Source organism: Oncorhynchus nerka, linkage group LG8, assembly GCF_034236695.1.
Source record: "Oncorhynchus nerka isolate Pitt River linkage group LG8, Oner_Uvic_2.0, whole genome shotgun sequence".
NCBI classification, from domain to species: domain Eukaryota; kingdom Metazoa; phylum Chordata; class Actinopteri; order Salmoniformes; family Salmonidae; genus Oncorhynchus; species Oncorhynchus nerka.
The window spans coordinates 45,651,666-45,678,687 of NC_088403.1; the positions used below are offsets into that span (position 1 = coordinate 45,651,666).

Genomic DNA, 27,022 nt, shown 5'->3' on the forward strand with positions numbered 1-27,022 from the left:
GGGAAATGATCAGATCGTGGCCTAATGCAGATCTTCGATTGTAGTCAACACTCCCAAGTAATGCTGATCAGGTTTGGGGTTGAAAGGCATTGAGCAAAATTGGAATTGGGATTTTAGTTCAGGATGTTTTTTCAACAGGAAATGTTCAGAAATAGTTGGAGTGGTTCTTTGAGTTGTGGTTAATATCCCCAGGTTCCTGCTGGCCTGTTCATCCCCAGTATGGCCATCGGGGCGATTGCCGGGCGTATCGTTGGCATCGCCGTGGAGCAGCTGGCGTACTACCACCACGACTGGTTAGTGTTCAGGGAGTGGTGCGAGGTAGGCACAGACTGCATCACCCCGGGACTCTATGCCATGGTGGGGGCCGCCGCATGTCTGGGTGAGTTAAAAAATCTACGTTTATCGGTCGCATACAAAGATCTGCAGATTTTTATTGCAGGTGCAGCGAAATCCTTATGTTTATAGCTCCAACAGTGTAGTAATATCTAGCAACACAATAAAAATTCACACATAATCCAAAAAGTATAAAACAAGTAAAGAATGCGCAATATCTTGGGCTGTGATGATCATGGAATTTTGGATGATGGTTATTGGCCAGCCAAATGACTACCGTCTCCGTAATACCGTTCGAATAGCATTTGATTTTTTTGTGTTGTTTATAGGGCCCTATGAAATCCCCCCCATTTAAAAAAAAATAAATAAATAAATAAAAACATTATCGCCCAAATTAAGTTTTGTTACCTTGGTTTCTTGGTTTTATTTTTCAAGGTTTGTGATTTTATTTATTTTTATTCAGGTTTTCACTCAAATGTTTTACAATAACAACACAATTGTATGTTCTAAGTCCACAACACTGCTATGTTAAGTCCCCCATATCAGGAACTTTAAGCGGTTTTGGACCGGTTCCGACTGCCATTTTGGTGTACAAAGCGCTCTGTAAATGCCTTAGGGTCCCGTGCCTTATAATGCCAGAAATCTGTCTGCTCTCCGCTACCACTTTCTCAGCGGAGCTGACTTGGAAGTGTCAGGTTTCACACCTACATTTGCGTAGGGATTGACGTGTCACATTTTCTGGCCTATCCAGACAAAGAATTGATTTACTCTTCCCCCGAGCGAGTCATCCCAGCCTGTGAGACGGCATATGAACGAACGGCGACAGTCTTATCGGATCCAGCCTGTGTAGTTGAATCTTGCTGTGATATTCTCAAACGGATTTAGAGCTCTCAACGTGAATAAATACTGCATTTCATAGAATTGAAACTATACCACTTTCTCTTGGTCATAGACGGACAAAATCACTTCGTCCTTAAAGCTGATGAGTATGAACACATTTGAATGGTGTCTCTGCGCCACTCAGTGGACGTTTAGAAGGAAATTCTCTGTCGGCAGTTATATGAAATAGTGCCAATATTGTACTGTCATTAAGTATGATCATATTTATTTTGCAGTTATAAGAAATTTTAAATCTTATAGCAAGTCGTTTTATAGTTGGATTGTTATTATATTTCGAAAGCATTTCAATCATTTCAAGATCTCTTTCCCCACCTCTGTTGAATAGTGAAAAAATCATATGATTTTTAACAATATTTGTACTAATGTATTTGAGCTTCTGTCTTCAAAAGTGAGTACACTTCAGCAATTTATTACTATTTTTACCAGAAGGGTGAGTTCAAGACCTTTCGAGAACTATCCAACTTTACCAGTTTATGGCCATCTCCATGAAAAATAATTACGTTTGGGTATGTCTATTTAGGGTAAACTTTTGATTCCCACCTATCATTCAACTGTTCAGGAGAACCCCTTTGAGGTCTGGGAAAAATATTTTTGGAGGGTGTAGTTCCCCTTTAATTAAACTGCATAGCAAGAGAGCGTTGGGGCTAGCTGTGTTTCTCTCAGCTTTCTGTGCTGCACGTGTGATTGCAGAGTTTGGAAAATAAATGTGCACCTGATTGGTACAAATCATCATGTCAGGTAGGCCTACTTTGCAGTCAACATTTAATTGTTAATGTTTTTCTGAAAATAACTTTCGAAATTACTGTTTCAGCATGCTTCCCCATCGCAGCAGATCTTACCTTAAAAGTGTTTACTTCAGGCTGACTACTAGCATCAAACCAACTTAAAGTATCTACAAAATGAGTTTTGCAACGACACAATTCAAAAGGAAGGATACAGCTAATTTTTTTCCTTTAACTGTTCGAGATTCACAAATTATTATTTTGATTCCTGTGATTCCATTTACCGCGATTGAACCGAACCCCAACTGCTACAATGGCGAAGCGAATCGTTCAATTTGTGAAAAATAATAATTCAAAAGATTCTATTCATATTAAAGGAATCAATATTTTTCTTATATTGGGGCATTCGTTATACAGTAAATTAATTGTATTTTATTTCCATGATGGCCTTCATCCATAAACGTTGGTTACATGGTTATACGGTAATTGTGCCAGTCTAGCATTATCAGAAAGAGCAATGTCAGAGTCCAGAATATAAATATAAATGGTGTGTATAGACAGTATATGAAAAGGTGTGTACAGCAGTAGTTATATAGGATGAGCCATGCTTAGAATACAGTATATATGTATAAAGTGGGTCAAACAGTATGTAAACATTATTAAAGTGACCTGTTTTCAATGCCTTAGAGACTGGTGCTCCCATGTATATTAAGGTGCCTGGCAGAGTACCGGCGGTGGCCGGTTAGTGATGGCTCTTCAGCAGTCTGATGGCCTGGAGATAGAAGCTGTTTATCAGTTTCTCGGTCCCGGCTTTGATGCACCTGTGCTGTTTCCGTCTGCGAGATGGTAGCAGGGTGAACAGACCATGGTTTGGATGGCTGAGGTCCTTGATTACACTGAAGGACCTCACTGGCTGTGGGTCTGTCTGTGTTTTTATGGTTCTGTCTGTTGTTCTTACTCGGTGTCAGTTTCCCCTTGTGATACATTGCTATATGGACTGTGTTGGTCGATTTTTCAAATGTAATCCATCTTGCTGTAAAGGCTTTGGTCCTCTCCCATGCAACTCTTCCCTTGTCTCCGCGTTGTTGCTGTGAAAGATGGTGCTGTCACTTCTCAGTCAACTTACCTGGTGAATAATACGTGAATCATTGTGTTGCGCTCCAGGTGGTGTAACGCGGATGACCGTGTCTCTCGTGGTCATCGTGTTTGAGCTGACGGGCGGCCTGGAGTACATCGTGCCCCTCATGGCCGCCGTCATGACCAGCAAGTGGGTGGGCGACGCCTTCGGGCGCGAGGGCATCTACGAGTCACACATCCGCCTGAACGGGTACCCCTTCCTCGACGCCAAGGAGGAGTTCACACACACCACACTGGCGCGGGAGGTGATTATATCCACACACACACAGTAATCAAAACAAACAAACTTCACAAAAATGATTCACAAGTAGATACATGATGTTTTCCATTCCTGTGTGACTTCAGGTGATGCGGCCGCGGCGTAGTGATCCGCCGTTAGCGGTGCTGACGCAGGACGACCTGACAGTGGAGGAACTACAGGGGATCATCAACGAGACCAGCTACAATGGCTTCCCTGTCATCGTCTCCAAGGAATCCCAGAGACTGGTTGGCTTCGCTCTGCGCAGGGACATCACCATCGCTATAGGTGAGGAGAGATGGCAGGGTGTGTGTGTGGGGGGGGGGGGGGGTCTGATTCAACCAGACCCTAAGTTAAACTAGTATTTTATTCCCTTTCAAATACTTTAGCTGCACTTAATTTATTGAGCTTGCCTAGCGCCAATGAAACCAATGGAATTGTGCCAAAAGTGTAAACCCTCCCTATCTGGCACTAGAGCTCTGCTACCCGACCCAAGCCCGACAGGCCCCTACATTATGCATCGGGTTAGGCTCAGGGAGGGCCTGTTTTGTTTGTTTTGTTTTTCATCAATAACTAGGGTACAGGCAGGACTTAGTAGCACTAACATTTTGAACCTGAGCCGTTTGTTCAAAGTCATATCTGACTAAGATCATAACGTGGTGTCAGAAGTGCTTCAACCTCGTCAATGGTAAGACCGGAGACATTATTTCACAAAAATTAATAATATTACTTAAGTTTGTCGGGAGTTTAGAGTGACTCAAAGTAGATGCTAACTGCTCTCTCATGCCTCGTCATTGAGCAGAGCAGCCCAAGCAGAGCCGTTGCTATGGATACTCCCAGAGCACATGCAGAGCGAGCAGCGGGCAGGAAGTGAGTGACAGACTGAGAGGAGCAGCTAATGGATATACTAACAGAGAAAGTTATTGTGGGTTTCAGGCCCGGGCCTTACATTTTACATTTGGCACAAAAATTGGTCCTGGGGAGGGTAGGACCTAAACATCGCATGGGCATGGCTCGGGTACCCCCCGACTTAGAAACGAACCAAATCTCATTTCTCGTTCTCCACCCACCCACTCCCTCTCTCCCTCCCAACTGTCAACAGAGAACGCACGGCGGAAGCAGGAGGGTATCCTGCTGACTTCGCGGGTCTACTTCACGCAGCACGCCCCTACGCTGCCCGCCGACAGCCCGCGGCCCCTCAAGCTGCGCTCCATCCTGGACATGAGCCCCTTCACCGTGACCGACCACACGCCCATGGAGATCGTGGTGGACATCTTCCGCAAGCTGGGCCTCCGCCAGTGTCTGGTGACACACAACGGGTGAGATGAGATGAGGGGTAGGGTGGCATGGGAAGGGGTGATGCCTGGGGGGGATCGGAGGGTTGGGTTGTCCAAGCTGGGCCTCCGACAATGTCTGGTGATGCATAAAGAGTGAAACGAGAGGGTGTGTGTGTGCTGGTGGTGGGGGAGGGGTAATCGCTAGGGTGGCATGGGAAATAGGGCAGGGGAGGGGGAGAAGAAATTGGGGGAATGGAAAAGGGATGAGGGAATCACAGCTTCAAAAGGGGAGGGGGGGGGGTGAAAGACAAGGAGGGAACACTGGGGGAAAGAGTCTTCCTACGTCCTCCTTACCTCAGCCTCCGTGTTGGCAACCTGAACTAACACCTCAACAGGCAACACCGAGTTCCCTCAACACAAACCAGACAACACACTCTCAAGGTCTGTTCCGATATACACACACTACTGGAATTGGACAGCATGCATTTGAAGTGATATGCTAGTCTGGATAATGGGACGTACTAGCCATGCATCGCCTCACTGTAGAGCGATGCATGGACACTGGGAGCCGTGGTGTTATAACCTGTTATAACCTGTAGGCTGTAACCTGCATGGCCTTTCAGCTAAATGCTAGCTGCGCTACTCTTACCAATATAACTACTGAAATACCACTTAACAAATACCAGACAGGAGACACTCACCAATATACTACCACCATTACTGTAGAACAGGTATCATACAGAGAGGAAACCTATCTAGCTTTATTCAGTAGCTTGACTAAGAAGCTCTTAAGGAATGCAGTGTGTTCATTGAAAAATAGTGAGTGTAAATCATAGATTTGAAAAATTCCCGTTAGGCAAGCTCGAGACAGAAAATTGTTGTTATCCAGTTTCCTTTGGAGGGACTCGTGTGTCTTGTTTTAGAAGTTGGTGGCCTTCAATTGTACTGTACAAGCTCACTCGTTGAATATGACTCTGAAGGGACACCTGGTGGTTAAAATAGGAATTACAGGACAGACAGTGTGCATCCAATGATGTATGAACAAAAATATAAACGCAACATGTAAGGTGTTGGTCCCATGTTTCATGAACTGAAATAAAAAAAACGGAAATTTTTGTCGCACAAAAATCTTATTTCTCTCATATTTTGTGCACAGATTTGTTTATATCCCTGTTTAGTGAGCATTTCACCTTTGCCAAGATAATCCATTCCACCTGACAGGTGTGGCATATCAAGAAGCTGATTAAGCAGCATGATCATTACACAGGTGCACCTTGTGCTGGGGACAATAAAAGGCCACTTTAAAATGTGCCGTTTTGCACAACACCATGCTACAGATGTGAGGGAGTGTGCCATTGGCACGCTGACTGCAGGAATGTCCACCAGAGCTGTTTCCAGAGAAGTGTAGAAACCCTCGTTCTGTGCGTTATTACCCGGCAGTCATAGTCTAAGTATATGTTTAAAGATGGATGTTTAGACACAGTCAGGAGAGGCAGAGTGACTGAGATTACAGATGACGGCAGTCCTTTTGTTTTTCTACATTTTTCTTTTTGTCATAATTGTTTCATTTTCTATTGTTTGATGCCACCTTTGGTCTCAATGAATGTATCATTCAGTAGCTATACATTTAGGCTAAACGTAGAAACATCAGACATACTATATCCTAGGTTATTTATCTACAATACTACTCACAAGGTTAGAATCCATTACAAGTGAACAAGGAAGTTATTGAAACCGACATAAAGAGGAATCATATGCACGAATAACACTAGTTGGCATCCAGTTGACACATGCTGATATAAAATCACCATCTGTAGGAGTAGTATATTTATTGACCATTCTTTTTAAAGCAACACTATTAGGATTTGTTTGGTACTTTATGTTATGATTTGACACTGATATGTTATTTAAGTTATGTTTATTTATGTTTCTATAAGTTATTATTTTTGTGTTTTGTATGCTTTGTGCTGCTGTCTCTCTCTCTCTCTCTCTCTCTCTGTCTTTCTCTGTGTTTGCGCGACGGGCAGTCTCCTGAGTAACAGGTGTGTGTTTGTACAGGATTGTATTGGGCATCATCACTAAGAAGAATATATTAGCGCATCTGGAGGAGCTCAAGGAACACACGGAGCCCCTGGTGACTAGCCCCGCCCCCTGTCCCCTCCCATTCCACTGACCTCTCCCCCTTCCCCATTTCTGCCCACCTACCTAGGCGCGACGCATGAAAGTGTAACTGACAGTTCCCGTTTCCAATAGCAACCCACTCGTCTTACTGTGTCATATTTTCAACTCACTCACAAATGCACTCTTTTTTTGTGGGGGGGGTGGGTGGGGTGTGTGCATCCACTTTCTCCTCACTGGATACCCTATCATTCACAAACACAAGTGCCACTCTGTCACTCTCTGGTCTCCCTATTCATTCACTACTAGTCATTAACAACAGTTAGTAAGATGTATATTTTTTTTAAAGATCTACTCTAAATGAGTGGTGTTGTTATGGGTCCTTTTAATGTTGGACTTTGATGGGAACTGTCATTTGAAGCTTGATTAGTAAGATCCTCGTCACGTACTATTGCTCCACCGCCATTTCCATCAACGACATGCCACTAGCTATTAGTCCCTTCATCAGTAGTAGGGGCTGCTTCATCTGCTATAAGAAGTTATTATAGAATATAGATAGAAGCATGAATATACTGATTGTATATTGATCTCGTCCCCCCGTCCCTGTCCCAATAACTTGCGTACAGCCATGTAGCCATGCCTATTTTTTGTGTGTGTATCACTCGGCCCATCAAAAACCTTCACACGCAAACATGACATAATTTCACTTTAAAAGCATCCCAAATGGCACCCTATATCCTGTGTAATGCACTTCTCGTTCAAAAGCAGTGCACTATGAAGGGAGTAGGGTGCCATTTTGGACGTAGTACAGTTTGACTCCAATTAATTACTGCTTCTTCCTGTTTTGTTTTCTTTTTTTTTTGTCTTTCTTTTTACCTCTCCCTCTCGCTCCCCCCTCCCCCCCAACTGGGTCACCGTCCGTCCGTCCGTCTGTCTGGCGGACCAACAGATCGACGACATCTGACCCGACAACTCGTAGCTCCGCCGGCGTCCCCTTAACCGATTGGCGAGTAACCGGCCGCTACGTGGGAGCGGACCGTTGGTTTTTCTGGGAGGGGGAGATTTAGCATCTAGTGTCCCTGCCGTAGGCCTAGTAGAACCCTCCTCCTGAGAGAGTGAACTCTATGGTGGTGAAGTGATGGTGGTGTGATGGTGGTAGTAGCCGTGTTGTGGTAGCTAATACCTATAGTATAGGTAGCCAGCTAAGAGAAGCAACCCACATTCAACACCCACCCTGATCCTAAACAGTACCCACCCCTCATTCAACCCCCTCTCACCTGAACTCAACCCCCGTGCCTCACCCGCTGCCTCCCACCTCAACCTCCCTCACTTCAGATCTGGTCCCCTCCACTTCCTACATGTGCCCCGCCTTCAACAGGCCTGTTCTGTAGATCAGGGACCGTATTCATGAAGCGTTATGTGTGCTGATCTAGGATCAGTCCTTATAATCATATTCGTTAGGATCTTAAAGGCTAAACTGATCCTAGATTAGCACTCCTACTCTATGGCGCTTTGAAAGACAGCCTCTCATCACTCTCTCAGCTCAACATCTGTCTCTCTCGCTCTCCAGTGTCTGCAGATGTTTCTCACGAAATCTCAGTTCAAGAGCACAAATGTTTGTAGTTATAACAACAACAAAAAAGGCAATTCTAGGAATCAGGATCTAATTATTATCCGTTTGCACAATGGTTGCAAACGGTAATTGACCCTCTATGTTTTATATTACATTTCAACCAATTGCGACCTGGCTCTCAGAAAGGAGTAACCTTTTTAAAGGGAGCCGGTAGCAATGAGCCTGAAAACGCTTGACTGGGTGTTCCAGAATGTTTATCCCTGAGGACTATGAAGGTTTGGTTGTTTGGTAAGGCAAGGTGTTCAGTCTTGCTCTTCCTAGTGTGTTCAGTTCATTTCCTCCCTCCAGGCTTCTAACGAGAATCACTCACTCACCATTCTCCCTTGGTTACTCACCTCCTCCTCTCCACCTCGTATCCTTCCTTGGCACCAGTGGGACTCGTGTTTTTGTTGGCATGGTTGCAGTGACACTGACTGTCACGGTTGACTGAGTGGTTACTGTATTCCCTGTTACTGTATTCCCTTGGGCTAAAATGCAGATACATTTTGGAAGAAATGGAGCATTTGCTTCTCTAGACTGTAGAATTCATCATTATTATTTAGTCATTTTTTAAATATTTTTGATATAAAGCAACTTATCATTAAGTGTCAGGCCCCAAAATAATATAAATCCCCAAACGAAGGCCCCAACCGAATTGCTACAATTTTGTCAGTTAACAGAGCCCATTATTTTGGTTAGATAACATGATCTAACCAAATAAATAATATTATCATTCTCTCTCGATTGATTCCACCTTTGTATCCCCGGCCAAAACCACCACCGACCGGCCAACCAACCGCACTAGCCAACAAAAACACGATACAATTCTCTCCCACGCCAACCAGACTGTGCTCCCTGCCAGCCCATCACTGACTAACTCTCTTTTTTTCTCTCTCTCTATCCCTCTCAATCTTTCTCACCCCCCCGATCTCTCTCACTCGTTCTGTCTCTCACACACACACTCTCTCACACACTCTTTCTCCCCCTGCAGGCGTCTCCTTGGTATTATCACAAAAAAAGATATCCTTCGTCATATGGCCCAGATGGCCAACCAAGACCCCGACAACATAATGTTCAACTAGTCACCGCCTTCCCGGGTCGTCAAGCTGACGAGGAGGAAAGCGAGGAGGAGGTGGTAAACCTACTGGACGGCCGCGGCTCCACCCTATGACGCACAGCCCAACCCCCCCACTCCTGGGACACACCACCCCAAATCCACCTCAATACTAAACCAGAGCCCTCTAGAGGCCACAGGAAGGAAGAGACGAACAGACTCTAAAAGGACTTTAAAAATGGCTGCTGTGAGGGACGTTTTGGCCCCTAGGTAGCAGCTACTACAGGCTGGGGCATATATACACAAGGAATGCAATTTAAACACACACCTCCATTTTCATACAGAAACATACATACATACATACATGAGATCAGACTCACTCATACACAGATGCCACACAAGCATGCCACTAGCCGAATTGCACCTCCTTCAAACACACTCTTCATGCTCCCTTGTCCTTGTCCTGTTTCTATTGGTTCACGCTGGCAGACATTGCTGTGAGCCTGAAGCCTGGCTACCGAGGTAAGAGGTCAGAATGATCCGCTAGGACGCGAGGAGCGACCTTCAGACACCTCGACTGCTGATTGGCTGTCAGCCCTGCCAGGCTCCACCCCCACTGTGTCCCTCCCTCCCCACACCCCGTCCGTCCTCGAAAGCATTGTTTACCTGTGAACTCTCTTTGAGCGAGAGAATGCATGTGTGCGTTTCACCTCCACGTTCCAATCAGGTTGTCATAGTAACCCGAAACTACAAACTCCCACCCTCCCCCCTAAAGGCATCCGCCTGATATTAGACTGGGCGCTGCTCCAAGGTGTAAGTGTGGGTGAGAGAGAGTGAGTGTGTGTGTGAGAGAGGAAGGAAGATCAAGGGTACAAGCAGGATGTACTGAAGTAGTTAGTTAATGTCTGAGTGTTGTAGTTCAAGAACAAAATGTCTCTTTCTGATGTATGTGAAAACATTCTGTACAGAAGAGTCCGATACTCATCGGTTACATACCCCCTCCCCTGTTGAAGTAAAGGGTGAAAAACTGTGTGTGTGTGTGTGTGTGTGTGCGCGTGCAATTACCTTTTGATCTGAGCCAGGTAGGCAATATGCCATAGAGGTGTGTGTGCACGCGCATAAGTATCAGATGAGAAAAGACTTGTCCGTTTCTCCGACAGTGAAGGTGGGCAGTGTGTATATCAAAATAAATAGGAACACTAACTCAAGGTGAAGTTCTGTTACTGGAGGAGAAACTATTACTAATGCAACTACTTTTAGAGTATTGATATATATACATAATCAAGTAACTTTTTATGGCTTGTAATGAAACAAAGTCAAGACTGGAAAACCACTTCTTTCTTTTTTTCAAGTGAACAAAATAAATGGATGATTATGAGGATGTTGATGGTAATACTGCACAGTAACCATGTCTTAGATCTTTTACTTTGCTTTAATTAAGCTGCCTCATGGTGTGAGAAATGTGTCTTGTATTTTCCACTGGCGCTTAATCTTTTCTTGCATCTCTCCTCCTCTGCCTCGTCGTCAAGTACAACAATTCAACAGGAAATCTTCTTCGCATTTGTAGATTTAAAATCATGAATTGAAAGGACTGAAATAGGTGCATTTCACAACACGTTTTTTGGGAGGTGTGCCAGTAACTCCTTTTAAACTTCAATAAAGTCTCTTGTATATTTTTGACTTGGGGATATGTAGAAGCACACAGTACACAAAAGGAAATAGTTTTGAACCCTCCATGTGTCAACCTAGACTCATGAAAAAAATAATATAGGATCGTATATCTGATTCACCCTTTAATGTGTGGTTCACCACAGGAAGCAGTGACCTCGATGCGTGCGCCAGTCAAAGGAGTCCTCTCTCGCTCTCTGGCTTTGTTTCAATGACAAGGTGCATAGAGTAGCACCTTAGCTGCTGAGTGAAGGCTATGGGTTGTGTCCCAAATGGCACCCTTCCTCTATATAGTGCACTTCTTAGGGAAAAGGGTGCCATTTGAGGCACATCTTAAAGCGTGTGGAGACTTCATGTTTCTCTCTATTACATTGATAGTCTTAGGTCATATTCATTAGGCACCAAACATAATAAAACAAACAGGGAGGGACTTGTCCAATAAGAAACGGATATTTTCCGCTGCCAAATGTTTTTCAAACGTTTTCCATTGCGTGCCCTAATGCAGGGTTTCCTGGGTCCTCGGTGCACATTTAGTTTTTTTGCCCTAGCACTACACAGCTGTCTCAACCAACTCATCATTTTGAATCACCTGTGTAGAGCGAGGGCAAAAACTAAATGTGCACCCAGGGTGGGCCTCCGGACCGAGTTTGGGAAACACTGCCCTAATGGATTCAACCCTGCTGTTGGTTGACGAGCGCTTCGTCCTTGTTAACCCATGTGGTGTCACAACACTGTTCTTTTCATAACTTCATACTGACTTTTATTTATGGTAGATAGTTGTACATTAATTGTATGATTACATTGATGGTTTGATTGTACATTTAAAACAATGTGTAAAAGTTAATTGTTTTAAATTAAAATTAGAAAATTGCAAAAATGTGTCTGAGTGGGTTATTAATTCTATTTTAGACACTAACAGGATTCTAATAGAATTGAGGTAAAAGGATGAACACACCAAGTTACTGTCAATCCAACTATTTGTATGGTATTCTACTATACAGCATAACTCACGTGACACTTTTCTCAGTGAACAAGATGAATTTGGTGGTACAGTACACTAAACTCCACCTATGCAAAGCACAATAACGCTGATAGAATCCCCTCAGACCAGAAGCTGCTCTGTGGCCACGGAGGAGGAGCACTGGTGTGATGGTGTAGAGAAGCGGGAGGGGGAACACTAGTGTAGAGGAATGAGGAGGAGGAGCACTGGTGTGATGGTGTAGAGAAGCGGGAGGGGGAACACTAGTGTAGAGGAATGAGGAGGAGCAGCACTGGTGTGATGGTGTAGAGAAGCGGGAGGGGGAACACTAGTGTAGAGGAATGAGGAGGAGGAACACTTGTGTGATGGTGTAGAGAAGCGGGAGGGGGAACATTAGTGTAGAGGAATGAGGAGGAGGAACACTTGTGTGATGGTGTAGGAGGAGGGGAACACTAGTGTAGAGGAATGAGGAGGAGGAACACTGGTGTGATGGTGTAGAGAAGCGGGAGGGGGAACACTAGTGTAGAGGAATGAGGAGGAGGAACACTGGGTCAAAGAACAGAGGGGAAAGAAATTCTGTACCACCCAGACTTCCAAAACAAACCAGTCTTTGTAAGCCTCTTTTCCTGTTAAGAGTTGGGAGCGGAAGAAAGACAGCTTCTAATGCCAGTCAGTTTGCTTTCAGTGCTCGCAGTCAGTTTCTCTCACACCGAAGTCTCCTGATACAGTACAGGGATCTGGCCTGGCTTCCCATTCACATGCAGCTCTGCATGCCTTTGTACCTGTTAGGCTCCTTTTAAAATCCACTAGGCTATTTCTATGGGAGAGCTGTGTGCAGACTTCATAGAAGCTGGCTTCTAGTGTGTGTATGTACACAATCGCCGCCTGTATGCGTCACATTACGCATGCTTAGGTTAATGCTTTGCTTCCACTGAACGCTCCTTCCGGCGAAGACTAGTGAGCTTAAACAAGTGTTCACTTGCGCGCTACTCATCTATAATGACCGCTGTAACTATGGTTACAAAAACAAGATGGCTGCCTTTTCTCATGTACTTTGGGAGTGAGTGAGGCTGATTGGAGGAATGCATCAGGTGATGAAGTGTCATGGTCCTTTCAGAGAGGGAGAGAGACCTACAGTAGGATGGCACAATGCATTGTTAATGCACGATTAAAACAAACTGGAGGAAACCATGGTAACACAGCAGATAGATTTTTATTTTCACTACAAAAAAAACAAAAAAAAGCCACCAAGAGCATCATTTTAAAGCAGAGCAACATCGAACCCCCCTCCCTCCCCCGACTATTAAGCAGAAGGAAAGCATTTTTAGTCCGGTTAAAGACTAACCCAAATACATCACTTTCATTTCACGTGTAGCCTCTGTTATTAAAGCATGTACGGAAGAGGGTTGGGGTTTGAGACCCATTCAAAACTTAAACATTCAAAAAAGAAAATGGGAGGGGGGGATATTGCATTCTAGGAAACATAATGGGGACCATAAAGGCAAAATGGTCAAACGTCTAGCATGTAGGAAGTTGTGCATGATCCAAACACCACGGTGGGTCATAATAACAATAATTATAACGATGTCTAATGCAAAGTTTCAGAAATGTTTCAATGAACCACTTACTAGAAAGGCTATAGTGGTCATGTGATTAATTAAAAGGATCGCAGACCAGAAGGCCTGAAACAACTAGTCTTCAATCATCCACAAAATGTTAGTCATGATCCAATTATTGTCGTTAATATAGGAGTTTAATGCATTTGAACTTAACATGATACTGAAATTGCAGGTCCAGGTTGGTTGTAACAGTGGTAGGATAAAAAGCCTTTGTGGTCTGCTTAGTAACAGTGATTTGCACGACGTCAGCTTGGAGCTAATTTATGAATTGATCATGAAACAGAATACTGCAACAAAATTAAAGCATAATCGTCAAGTCACTTTCCTGAAAATCGATTTTCGAGAATGCTTGAATCGAATAACAAACAGCTCTTTTTTCCCCTCTGCTCACTAATACGAAACAAATTAAATGGCCCTATACATTGCTTTATACTTACATATATCAAATATTGATTATCCTCTCCTCTCCCCCAATACATTCAACATGTAGATCCATAAGCATGAGGGATGATACGCAATGTCTTATCAAGTAGATTTATTGTAATCCAGACTAGGTTATTATAATACAATCCAGAGACAGACCTACATACGTAGCTAGGTTCGAGTTTTAAGCTAGTTCCGTTGAAAAGTGAAATAAAATGACCTTTTCTTGACATATTCTATGTTTTTGAGGGTGGGGTTGGGAAATGCATAGGACAGGATCACTCATCCCTCCTCGGGAGCGTTTGTTGTTTTTTCTCTCCTGTTTACACATGGCTTTCATAGATCACCTGACCAGGCTGTAGCTTAGTAGTAACCTCTGGCTCCACCTCTGCCTCCAACCCCACCTCCTCTACTGGCTCCTGCTCAGAACCCTGCTCCTCTTGCTGCTGCTCCTCCTCCTCCTCCTCCAGGTGAAGGGGAGCCAACGGCGGAGGAGACAAGGGAGTGGGCGTGGCCTCAGCCAGAGCCGGAGCCTCCATGGGCAGCGGGGGGTGGATGGACACCTGGATGGCGATGTGCTGAGGCTGCTCGTGCAACGACGCGTCGTCGGAATCCGCTGCAGGGGATCCGGAACGCTCCCTCTCCCGGAGGACGGTGAAGACGTCGCCGGGCCCCACCCCGACCAGGGCCCCCTGCACCAGGGCCGCCCGGCATCCCGATGCCCCATCCAGGTGGTGCCCCTCTGGGGCCTGTCGGAGGAACGTGTGCCTCATCTCCTCAACCCCCACCACCTCCAAGATATCCTCCATGAAAGTGCGGCAGTTCATGATGAGGGGGGGCAGCGGGATGCTGCGGGCCAGCTCCTCGATGTAACGGGCAAACTCCATGGTTTTGAACTGGGTCACCTTGGCCAGCTCCAGGGTCTTGGCTGACGTGATGATGGGGATGCGCTTGGCGATCTCAAACGCCTTCTGGAGCTTTAGAGTGGAAGAGAATATGGAATATAACCTCATTGGACATTTAAATATAGGATGGAAAATATTTCACCATTCAAGAATGATTAAAAACATTACATACCCCAGTTACAAACACACACACCCCAAAGGCACTATATCTGCGTACAGTCCTCAGAAGGTCGACGACATCCGATCCTCGTTTGCTAAGTCAAACGACACCGCTGGTTCTGCTCACACTGCCCTACCCTGTGCTCTGACCTCTTTCTCCCCTCTCTCTCCAGATGACATCTCGCGTCTTGTGACGGCCGGCCGCCCAACAACCTGCCCGCTTGACCCTATCCCCTCCTCTCTTCTCCAGACCATCTCCGGTGACCTTCTCCCTTACCTCACCTCGCTCATCAACTCATCCCTGACCGCTGGCTACGTCCCTCCCGTCTTCAAGAGAGCGAGAGTTGCACCCCTTCTGAAAAAACCTACACTCGATCCCTCCGATGTCAACAACTACAGACCAGTATCCCTTCTTTCTTTTCTCTCCAAAACTCTTGAACGTGCCGTCCTTGGCCAGCTCTCCCGCTATCTCTCTCAGAATGACCTTCTTGATCCAAATCAGTCAGGTTTCAAGACTAGTCATTCAACTGAGACTGCTCTTCTCTGTATCACGGAGGCCCTCCGCACTGCTAAAGCTAACTCTCTCTCCTCTGCTCTCATCCTTCTAGACCTATCGGCTGCCTTCGATACTGTGAACCATCAGATCCTCCTCTCCACCCTCTCCGAGTTGGGCATCTCCGGCGCGGCCCACGCTTGGATTGCGTCCTACCTGACAGGTCGCTCCTACCAGGTGGCGTGGCGAGAATCCGTCTCCTCACCACGTGCTCTCACCACTGGTGTCCCCAGGGCTCTGTTCTAGGCCCTCTCCTATTCTCGCTATACACCAAGTCACTTGGCTCTGTCATAACCTCACATGGTCTCTCCTATCATTGCTATGCAGACGACACACAATTAATCTTCTCCTTTCCCCCTTCTGACGACCAGGTGGCGAATCGCATCTCTGCATGTCTGGCAGACATATCAGTGTGGATGACGGATCATCACCTCAAGCTGAACCTCGGCAAGACGGAGCTGCTCTTCCTCCCGGGAAGGACTGCCCGTTCCATGATCTCGCCATCACGGTTGACAACTCCATTGTGTCCTCGTCCCAGAGCGCTAAGAACCTTGGCGTGATCCTGGACAACACCCTGTCGTTCTCAAATAACATCAAGGCGGTGGCCCGTTCCTGTAGGTTCATGCTCTACAACATCCGCAGAGTACGACCCTGCCTCACACAGGAAGCGGCGCAGGTCCTAATCCAGGCACTTGTCATCTCCCGTCTGGATTACTGCAACTCGCTGTTGGCTGGGCTCCCTGCCTGTGCCATTAAACCCCTACAACTCATCCAGAACGCCGCAGCCCGTCTGGTGTTCAACCTTCCCAAGTTCTCTCACGTCACCCCGCTCCTCCGCTCTCTCCACTGGCTTCCAGTTGAAGCTCGCATCCGCTACAAGACCATGGTGCTTGCCTACGGAGCTGTGAGGGGAACGGCACCTCACTACCTCCAGGCTCTGATCAGGCCCTACACCCAAACAAGGGCACTGCGTTCATCCACCTCTGGCCTGCTCGCCTCCCTACCACTGAGGAAGTACAGTTCCCGCTCAGCCCAGTCAAAACTGTTCGCTGCTCTGGCCCCCCAATGGTGGAACAAACTCCCTCACGACGCCAGGACAGCGGAGTCAATCACCACCTTCCGGAGACACCTGAAACCCCACCTCTTTAAGGAATACCTAGGATAGGATAAAGTAATCCTTCTCCCCTCCCCCCTTAAAAGACCTAGATGCACTATTGTAAAGTGGCTGTTCCACTGGATGTCATAAGGTGAAAGCACCAATTTGTAAGTCGCTCTGGATAAGAGCGTCTGCTAAATGACTTAAATGTAAATGTAAATGTACAAGTATAGTAAGACAGGACACAAACCTTCTCGGCGCCTTCTGTGCGGAAGAAGTCGTTAATGGCCTTCTCGGTCTTCTTCAGATGGCTGCTCATCATGCAGAGGCGCGTGATGTTGAGGATCATGATGATGGTGAAGGTGACGAGGCACACGACCACGTAGTAGGCCCCCAGGTCCCCGTTGTGCAGGACCACCCGCATGGTCACCGTGCAGTTGGCGCTGCCGTGCACGTTGGACGCCATGCACGTGTACTTGCCACGGTCGGCAAACCTGATGTCGGTGATGTTGAGGATGCCATCGTCTGTCAGCAGCCACTTGCCACCTGAGAACGAGAGAGAGCGCGTCGCTGAAACCAACTTTTCCATATCATGCCAGCCTCATATTTCCTACTCAGGGCCAGTAGTCCAGTCAGGTAGTAAATGGACAACTCCTGACACGAGTAATCGTAATAATCTACAGGTCATGAACAATGGTAAAGGATAGACCTAACCAGAAAATATTATGGAACATTGCAAATAAAAATAACGTTGCACCATAGAAACGGGGGGCCATTTCCCTTTTAAGAACTGTTTGTGGTTCCTTCACATGCATTTCCAGGTTGCAGAGACAGCAGTAGCCAGGCTAAGGGGAAGGTATCTGCTACAGTTTGTCATGACAGTCACGGGTAAGAGCTTTTTATAGCTAGAAGCCCAGGCCATCCTTTCTGCGAAGGCCTTGCATTTTACGCTGCATATACAGTGGGGCAAAAAAGTATTTAGTCAGCCACCAATTGTGCAAATTCTCCCACTTAAAAAGATGAGAGAGCCTGTAATTTTCATCATAGGTATATGTCAACTATGACAGACAAAATGAGAAAACAAATCCAGAAAAATCACATTGTAGGATTTTTCATGAATTTATTTGCAAATTATGGTGGAAAATAAGTATTTGGTCAATAACAAAAGTTTCTCAATACTTTGTTATATACCCTTTGTTGGCAATGATAGAGGTCAAACGTCTTCTGTAAGTCTTCACACACTGTTGCTGGTATTTTGGCCCATTCCTCCATGCTGATCTCCTCTAGAGCAGTGATGTTTTGGGGCTGTTGCTGGGCAACACAGACTTTCAACTCCCTCCAAACATGTTCTATGGGGTTGAGATCTGGAGACTGGCTAGGCCACTCCAGGACCTTGAAATGCTTCTTACGAAGCCACTCCTTCGTTGCCCGGGCAGTGTGTTTGGGATCATTGTCATGCTGAAAGACCCAGCCACGTTTCATCTTCAATGCCCTTGCTGATGGAAGGAGGTTTTCACTCAAAATCTCACGATACATGGCCCCATTCATTCTTTCCTTTACACGGATCAGTCGTCCTGGTCCCTTTGCAGAAAAACAGCCCCAAAGCATGATGTTTTCACCCCCATGCTTCACAGTAGGTATGGTGTTCTTTGGATGAAACTCAGCATTCTTTGTCCTCCAAAAACGACAAGTTGAGTTTTTAACCAAAAAAGTTATATTTTGGTTTCATCTGACCATATGACATTCTCCCAATCTTCTTCTAGATCATCCAAATGCTCTCTAGCAAACTTCAGACGGGCCTGGACATGTACTGGCTTAAGCAGGGGGACACGTCTGGCACTGCAGGATTTGAGTCCCTGGCTGCATAGTGTGTTACTGATGGTAGGCTTTGTTACTTTGGTCCCAGCTCTCTGCAGGTCATTCACTAGGTCCCCCCGTGTGGTTCTGGGATTTTTTGCCTCATCGTTCTTGTGATCATTTTGACCACGGGGTGAAATCTTGCGTGCAGCCCCAGATCGAGGGAGATTATCAGTGGTCTTGTATGTCTTCCATTTCCTATAGTGGAGTTTGGAGTGTGACTGTTTGAGGTTGTGGACAGGTGTCTTTTATACTGATAACAAGTTCAAACAGGTGCCATTAATACAGGCAAAGAGTGGAGGACAGAGGAGCCTCTTAAAGAAGTTACAGGTCTGTGAGAGACAGAAATCTTGCTTGTTTGTAGGTGACCAAATACTTATTTTCCACCATAATTTGCAAATAAATTCATTAAAAATCCTACAAGTTGAAGTGTACCTATGATGAAAATTACAGGCCTCATCTTTTTAAGTGGGAGAACTTACACAATTGGTGACTGACTAAATACTTTTTGCCCCACTGTATAGAGTGGATTGGTAATTCCCATTTGTGTCAACCACCCCCCCGGTCATTCCATTTCTATTCTTCTACTGTAGGCCTAGTTCTGATCATTCCATTTCTATTCTTCCACTGTAGGCCTAGTTCTGATCATTCCATTTCTATTCTTCCACTGTAGGCCTAGTTCTGATCATTCCATTTCTATTCTTCCACTGTAGGCCTAGTTCTGATCATTCCATTTCTATTCTTCCACTGTAGGCCTAGTTCTGATCATTCTATTTCTATTCTTCCACTGTAGGCCTAGTTCTGGGGCCAGAAACCACTTTATAGCTCCCTCACCTTACCTCTGGAATCAGGCTAGACCTTGGCGGATTTAGGTATGGGCGACATGGGGTGCCCGCACAATGTTGTTGTTGTAATGGTGACATTTGCGCGATCGGTTTTCTATCGCTCTTTTGCACGTCACATCAATGATATCATGTCACATTGTGGGTCAGTTAAACTTGTCGGAGTGGGCAGCCCTGATTCTAGTTTGTGAGCTAGGCAGGCTACTGCCTGGGAAGGTCTCCCTCTCAGAAGTATGCGATGGGGTGGGGTAGGTTGACCTCAGGTCTCCCCACTGGAAACCCGAGGTAGGGGGAGTGGGGGAATCAAATAGTGCACCTCTAACTTTGTACAGTACTAATGCAATTAGTAAAATCAGTCACACTACGAAATGCTACCAAATAAACCACAATTCATTCATATAGTTTCACAGACATATTGTTGCATTCTTTTTCTGGTTTGTGCAAAATCGTTAAGAATAATATAAAACCAGTCTGCACACCACCAAGGTGAATTGGTTTAGTCCTGACTCTTGGTTGAGTGTTGGGGGATGGGTAATGTATTGATGCTCGAGTGCCAAATCAACACAAATGGATAAGAAAAGGTCTAAGCCATCAGGTGCCCAGTTTAGGAAAAAGAGGAAAGAGAAACACGCAAAAGATAAGGTATGCAGCTATGTCATCTCTTTATGAGTATAATATTAAGCATGTAATGAAATAGGCTAGCCTAACACTTGTTAGCCTGTTGCTTGCTATGCTATTACACCTAGGGCGACAATATTCCATTTTCTGCCCAACTAGCTTACATAACATTGGATATCATTTCACAGTTTCATCATGATAATGTGTGTAGCCTGCTGCAAAACGACTACAACTTAACTAGCACATTATTGATTTGGTTAACGTTCATTGAGGTGACGTTAAGGTTATCTGTGATTGTATTGACTAGGTCCTGAGCTCAGTTAGGGACATTTCCAATGCTGTGGGCTAATTTAAAATCATATCTAATTTTATTTGTCACATACACATGGTGAGCAGATGTTAATGCAAGTGTAGCGAAATGCTTGTGCTTCTAGTTCCGACAATGCAGTAATAACCAACGAGTAATCTAACAATTCCACAACTACTACCTTATACACACAAGTGTAAAGGGATAAAGAATATGTACATAAAGATATATGAATGAGTGATGGTACAGAACGGCATAGGAAAGATGCAGTAGAAGATATCGAGTACAGTATATACATATGAGAATTGTAGGGTATGTAAACATAAGTGGCATAGTTTAAAGTGGCTATTGATACATGTATTACATAAAGATGGCAAGATGCAGTAGATGGTATACAGTACATTATATACATATACGAGGTGAGTAATGTAGGGTATGTAAACATTATATTAAGTGGCATTGTTTAAAGTGGCTAGTGATACACTTTTTACATCAATTTCCATTATTAAAGTGAGCTGGAGTTGAGTCAGTATGTTGGCAGCAGCCACTCAATGTTAGTGGTGGCTGTTTAACAGTCTGATGGCCTTGAGATAGAAGCTGTTTTTCAGTCTCTCGGTCCCTGCTTTGATGCACCTGTACTGACCTCACCTTCTGATGATAGCGGGGTGAACAGGCAGTGGCTCGGGTGGTTGTTGTCCTTGATGATCTTTATGGCCTTTCTGTGACATTGGGTGGTGTAGGTGTCCTGGAGGGCAGGTAGTTTGCCCCCAGTGATGCGTTGTGCAGACCTCACTACCTTCTGGAAAGCCTTACGGTTGTGGGCGGAGCAGTTGCCGTTCCAGGAAGTGATACAGCCCGACAGGATGCTCTCGATTGTGCATCTGTAGAAGTTTGTGAGTGCTTTTGGTGACAAGCCAAATTTCTTCAGCCTCCTGAGGTTGAAGAGGCGCTGCTGCGCCTTCTTCACAACGCTATCTGTGTCGGTGGACCAATTCAGTTTGTCCGTGATGTGTACGCCGAGGAACTTAAAACTTACTACCCTCTCCACTGCGGTCCCGTCGATGTGGATAGGGGGGTGCTCCCTCTGCTGTTTCCTGAAGCCCACGATCATCTCCTTTATTTTGTTGACATGAGTGGGAGGTTATTTTCCTGACACCACACTCCGAGGGCACTCACCTCCTCCCTGTAGGCCGTCTCGTTGTTGTTGGTAATCAAGCCTACCACTGTAGTGTCGTCCGCAAACTTGATGATTGAGTTGGAGGCGTGCATGGCCACACAGTCGTGGGTGAACAGGGAGTACAGGAGAGGGCTCAGAACGCACCCTTGTGGGGCCCCAGTGTTTGACGATCAGCGGGATGGAGATGTTGTTACCTTCCCTCACCACCTGGGGGGCGGCCCATCAGGAAGTCCAGTACCCAGTTGCACAGGGCGGGGTCGAGACCCAGGGTCTCGAGCTTGATGACGAGTTTGGAGGGTACTATGGTCTTAAATGCGGAGCTGTAGTCGATGAACAGCATTCTCACATAGGTATTCCTCTTGTCCAGATGCGTTAGGGCAGTGTAGTGTGGTTGCGATTGCGTCGTCTATGGACCTATTGAGGCGGTAAGCAAATTGTAGTGGGTCTAGGGTGTCAGGTAGGGTGGAGGTGATATGGTCCTTGACTAGTCTCTCAAAGCACTTCATGATGACGGAAGTGAGTGCTACGGGCGGTAGTCGTTTAGCTCAGTTACCTTAGCTTTCTTGGGAACAGGAACAATGGCCCTCTTGAAGCATGTGGGAACAGCAGACTGGGATAAGGATTGATTGAATATGTCCGTAAACACACCAGCCAGCTGGTCTGCGCATGCTCTGAGGACGCGGCTGGGGATGCCGTCTGGGCCTGCAGCCTTGCTAGGGTTAACATGTTTAAATGTCCACAGGTGGGGGTTGTGCTTACAGCCCAACACCGTGCAGGATGTTTGGCATTTGCCAGAGAACACCAAAGATTGGCAAATTCGCCACTGGCGCCCTGTGCTCTTCACAGATGAAAGCAGGTTCACACTGAGCACATGTGACAGACGTGACAGAGTCTGGAGACGCCGTGGAGAACATTCTGCTGCCTGCAACATCCTCCAGCATGACCGGTTTGGCGGTGGGTCAGTCATGGTGTGGGGTGGCATTTCTTTGGGGGGGCCTCCATGTGCTCGCCAGAGGTAGGCTTACTGCCATTAGGTACCGAGATGAGATCCTCAGACCCCTTGTGAGACCATATGCTGGTGCGGTTGGCCCTGGGTGCCTCCTAATGCAAGACAATGCTAGACCTCATATGGCTGGAGTGTGTCATCAGTTCCTGCAAGAGGAAGGCATTGATGCTATGGACTGGCCCGCCCGTTCCCCAGACCTGAATCCAATTGAGCACATCTGGGACATCATGTCTCGCTCCATCCACCAACGCCACGTTGCACCACCGACTGTCCAGGAGTTGGCGGATGCTTTAGTCCAGGTCTGGGAGGAGATCCCTCAGGAGACCATCCGTCAGCTCATCAGGAGCATGCCCAGGCGTTGTAGGGAGGTCATACAGGCACGTGGAGGCCACACACACTACTGAGCCTCATTTTGGATCAGCCTGTAGTGTGGTTTTCCAATTTAATTTTGAGTGAGACTCCAAATCCAGACCTCCATGGGTTGATAATTTGATTTCAATTGATAATTTGTGTGTAATTTTGTTGTCAGCACATTCAACTATGTAAAGAAAAAAGTATTTAATAAGAATATTTCATTCATTCAGATCTAGGATGTGTTATTTTAGTGTTCCCTTTATTTTTTTGAGCAGTGTATTTAGTCTTTTGGGGTGTCTTATGCCTAGAATTAGCCATGGCGATTGTATTGTTCATTTGGTTCCGATTCTGAAAGTGTGATAAATTGTGCATATTGACAAGCCATACAAGCTACAACCGCCACTGAGGCTACTAATGGACTAACTGCATGCCTTGTTGTTTTTGGCACAGAGCTCAATTCATTCAATATTTCAAGCAATCTAGGCCTATAAAATACATGCTCAATCAATTAACTGTAACAAACTGCAATTCATTAATCCATTGTGGTTTTCATTTTGAGTCATAATATGATTCCTATTGAATCAATATTATTTCTTCCTGCAGGACTGTCCTTGAGGCCGCAATCCAGGAACCAGCTATTTTGCACTTGAAATCCATGTTTTATCCTGAAACCCCCTGCAGTGGACCAGTGTTTATGACCTTCCTCTAATTACTGATATTATTTTCTTGATGAGTTCGAGCTGAACGAATAGGCGGGCAGAGAGGTGCCACTAACTTGTTTATTCCATGGCTGGGTCCCAAATGGCAGTGCACTACATCTGATCAGGGCCCAAAGGGGCTCTGGTCAAAAGTAGTGGGTCCTGATCAAAAGTAGTGCACTAAATAGGGAGCCATTTGGGACACAAGCCATTTGTTAAATATTTAAATAGAGGGTGGGGCTGAGGGACAATGGAATCCGTCTGGAAAAATAACATGTGGTGCTTGTTGGTTAACAACAGGGAGACAAACAAGTCGTGGAACCACAAGCAAGTAGCCAGCCAAACATTAAATCATGTTACAACATCTGTTGACTATTGAAATTGGTTCTTCTTTGTCTACTACTACATTGATGTGTGAAATTCTCACTAAACTAATCTTGGTATATCCAATGTATTAAGAAGCTCTGTTGTATCGGGGCAAAATAAATGTCATCCAGGCTATATTTCACCATGGGTCTACGTTGGCCACTATTCTCCTATCATCGCATGAAGTGTCATCTACCATTACAACAACTACGTAGGCATGTTATTAGACTGTGGCTGGATGGATGATTTCATGTTCCTCCATATTTTGAAAGCTCATCCTGAGTGGGTTGCTGACACACACACACACACACACACCCACCCACCCACACACACACACACAGAGAGAGACAGAAACCGATTCTAGAGCCTGAATAGTGTTGGGCTTGAGACGGAGAATGAATAGCGCAGTGCACACACGCACACACACTTAATCCATCAATCCTCCAGCCGGTCTGTTGTGTCTCTAGAAAAGCTGAATGGGTACAGGAAATGTATTCAGACACCGGACATACATTTCAATGAGAAGGACTTCTACATTTATACCCCCGTGTATAGTGTTCCCAGGCTCACTTCGACGCGTGTGTGGAATCAAGAGCTAACAAACAGCGGCAAAAAGCAAAGGAAAGTCATGATCAACAGGGAAGAAGCGACTCCTATTCATGGGTTGCACATTGCGTCACAATATTGTTTCGAACAAAGTATCAAGTATCTACAGACAACCTAAGTAGTGGCCGTGACCACCAATCTGCACCCATATAGGCTAGAGTAGATAAGACTACAACTGAATGAGAGAACCACGACAACATCATCATATTAAAAGCCATTACCATGTAATGTATCAAGTATCTACAGTTAAGCAGTGGCCGTGACTTTTGAACTCCAACGTTTTGGAAAAAGAGCCAACTGGCCAGCTTGTTTGATTCGCCCCCTCTTTCTGTCCCTCTCTCTCCCTGTCCCTCCCTCTCTCTCTCTCTGTTGTCCACAGTTGGACTTAAAATAGCCTTTAGCCTGACAGTTCAAGTTGGTTTGAGAAAAATGTCTGTAGAACAGCTGCTGATTGTGAGGCCAGAGCAACATCAGGGCATTCTTTATAATTATACAAACTTGACTTACTTGTCTCGGTGTCTAGCAGGTCTCCGTGCGAGTTGAACCACTGTACACTCGGGTCAGGGTCTCCAGTGACGTTGCAATCAATCAGCGCGCAGTTGCCCTCACGGGCGATAATCTGGTTTACTTTCGAGAACAGGAGGGGGACAAATCCACCATCTGCCACCGTACCGTTTTCCGTGCTGTTTCCATCTGAAACCGCCGATAAGGCCGCGGTGGCGTGGAGGCTAATAACGGTCAGTAGAAAGAAGCCTAAAGCGTAGCTGCTTGCCCGATGCATTTTTTTGTCTTCCTGACGGTCGCCTTCACCAGATAAGAGTTTGTCATGCCACTCGCATCTTTATGCTCAATATACTGACAATCTCCTGGTGGTGGTAATGAATGGCTATTTGGTATTCTGCTCAGAATCTTGAACCATTCCACTGAAAAGAGAAAAGACAAAGCAACCATGAACAGTCCGTTCGTTTATTAAACATCATTTTGGTTCAGCAGAGAGATCACCTATAAAGACCAGGGCCCAATGTCTTTGACATTTCTGGTTTATAATTAACCCCCTCGACCAAATAGTCGATGACTCTGACAACAACAAAAAAAACACACAAAAACAGGGTTTGACTACCAAGCTAACAATGTGACATTGACATTGTGGTTGCAGCAGACTATACTAGTGCTGCTGGAACAGTGCATTTTGTTACAACATAACTAGAGCTGCAATGTAACTTAACAGACATGACATCCCTGTATTTTTATTAGGCCCTAGCTACGTTAGTAGTATTGTTGTCTAAAATCAGTTACGAGTTTGATAACAATATTACTTAGTATACATCAATAGAAGTATTGATAAGTACCACTGCTAGTTAGTTGACATTTTACATGCAACATAGTAGCTAACCTAGTTAGCTAACAAGTCTAGCTATTTGGGATGTTTTTGCACACTAAGCAGCTAACGCAACTGGAGGCAAAATCGCGGGGTTTAGCTATAAAACTAAAGCTAACGGGTTGTAAAACTAGCTAGCTTATCTGATATAATTTATAGACGACACTATATAAACGGTGAAGTAGCTCACATAATATAGTTAGCTCCATGTAAGGTTGGCTAACAGAGAGAAAAAAAACTAAGATTAGTCCACTAATGTAAGCAATCATAGCTCGCTCGCTAGTTCACTCGCAATAACCTTATCTTGCCGAATAACGTTTTCCAATAACATCTGATAGCATACTTACAATTTCATTTAGCTTACAGGCGTTAAATCGTAAATAAGGAGAGATCACCGTGTGTCTTTCGGCCTTTGCTGCATTCCGCTATGTCTTCGACGTCCTCATCGCTCTTCGGTTCTCTCTTGCTCAGCTGGCCGCGTGACACAACATTCGGGTCGCTGCAGCATTCGGCTTCCCTAGAATCCCTACCCGAGTCAAATTACCAACGGGCAGCAAGAAAAAACTAGGTCAGTCATTGGCCACGCAACAACTTTATGTGATCGTATTAAAATGGATCCACATGCCCAAAGAAACATGATTGGATTAACTAGAATAGTACAGTACAGTATCCTACGTGAATGGTAATCATGACTGTGTCATCAGTGGAATTAGATGTAGATAGAAATGTAGGCCATATTTCATCCCCCCAAAAAATGCAATTAATGAAAACATCACTTATTGTTCCAAAAAACTATTTTACATGAATGAAGTCCATTCATGCACTGGGGTGTATAGACTACTTTTAGGACGTTCTGCTTTGTCTGCCCTTTCTATTGAGTCTTAGACTACAGTTCTTCAAGCACTTAACAGAGGCCAGTGTCTCACTCTTGTCTCAGATCCAGGCCGTTTGCCATCATCAACCACTGCATTGTTCGATCTGACAGACAGAACTACAGCACTTAAGACTCATGAAGAGCCC

At 45.4% G+C, this 27,022-nt stretch overlaps 2 protein-coding genes across 2 annotated transcripts in view; one reads left to right on the forward strand and one right to left on the reverse strand.

Annotated features, from left to right (window-relative positions):
• The window catches only part of LOC115133407 (H(+)/Cl(-) exchange transporter 3), a 66,472-nt gene extending 54,536 nt beyond the window's left edge, over nucleotides 1-11,936 (forward strand). The window contains 6 exon segments of the mRNA XM_029666601.2: nucleotides 193-379; nucleotides 3,120-3,337; nucleotides 3,438-3,618; nucleotides 4,433-4,649; nucleotides 6,666-6,741; nucleotides 9,329-11,936. Coding sequence (XP_029522461.2) covers nucleotides 193-379; nucleotides 3,120-3,337; nucleotides 3,438-3,618; nucleotides 4,433-4,649; nucleotides 6,666-6,741; nucleotides 9,329-9,508 — 1,059 coding nt within the window. The 3' untranslated portion in view covers nucleotides 9,509-11,936.
• Nucleotides 11,937-13,769: 1,833 nt separating this feature from the next.
• On the reverse strand, nucleotides 13,770-26,549 carry LOC115133408 (microfibrillar-associated protein 3-like). Its single transcript, XM_029666612.2, is given in 5 exon segments — nucleotides 13,770-15,057; nucleotides 17,044-17,339; nucleotides 25,132-25,413; nucleotides 25,416-25,547; nucleotides 26,398-26,549. Coding segments are annotated over 4 exon segments (1,269 nt in total). The 5' UTR covers nucleotides 25,453-25,547; nucleotides 26,398-26,549; the 3' UTR covers nucleotides 13,770-14,403.
• Nucleotides 26,550-27,022: the final 473 nt, after the last annotated feature.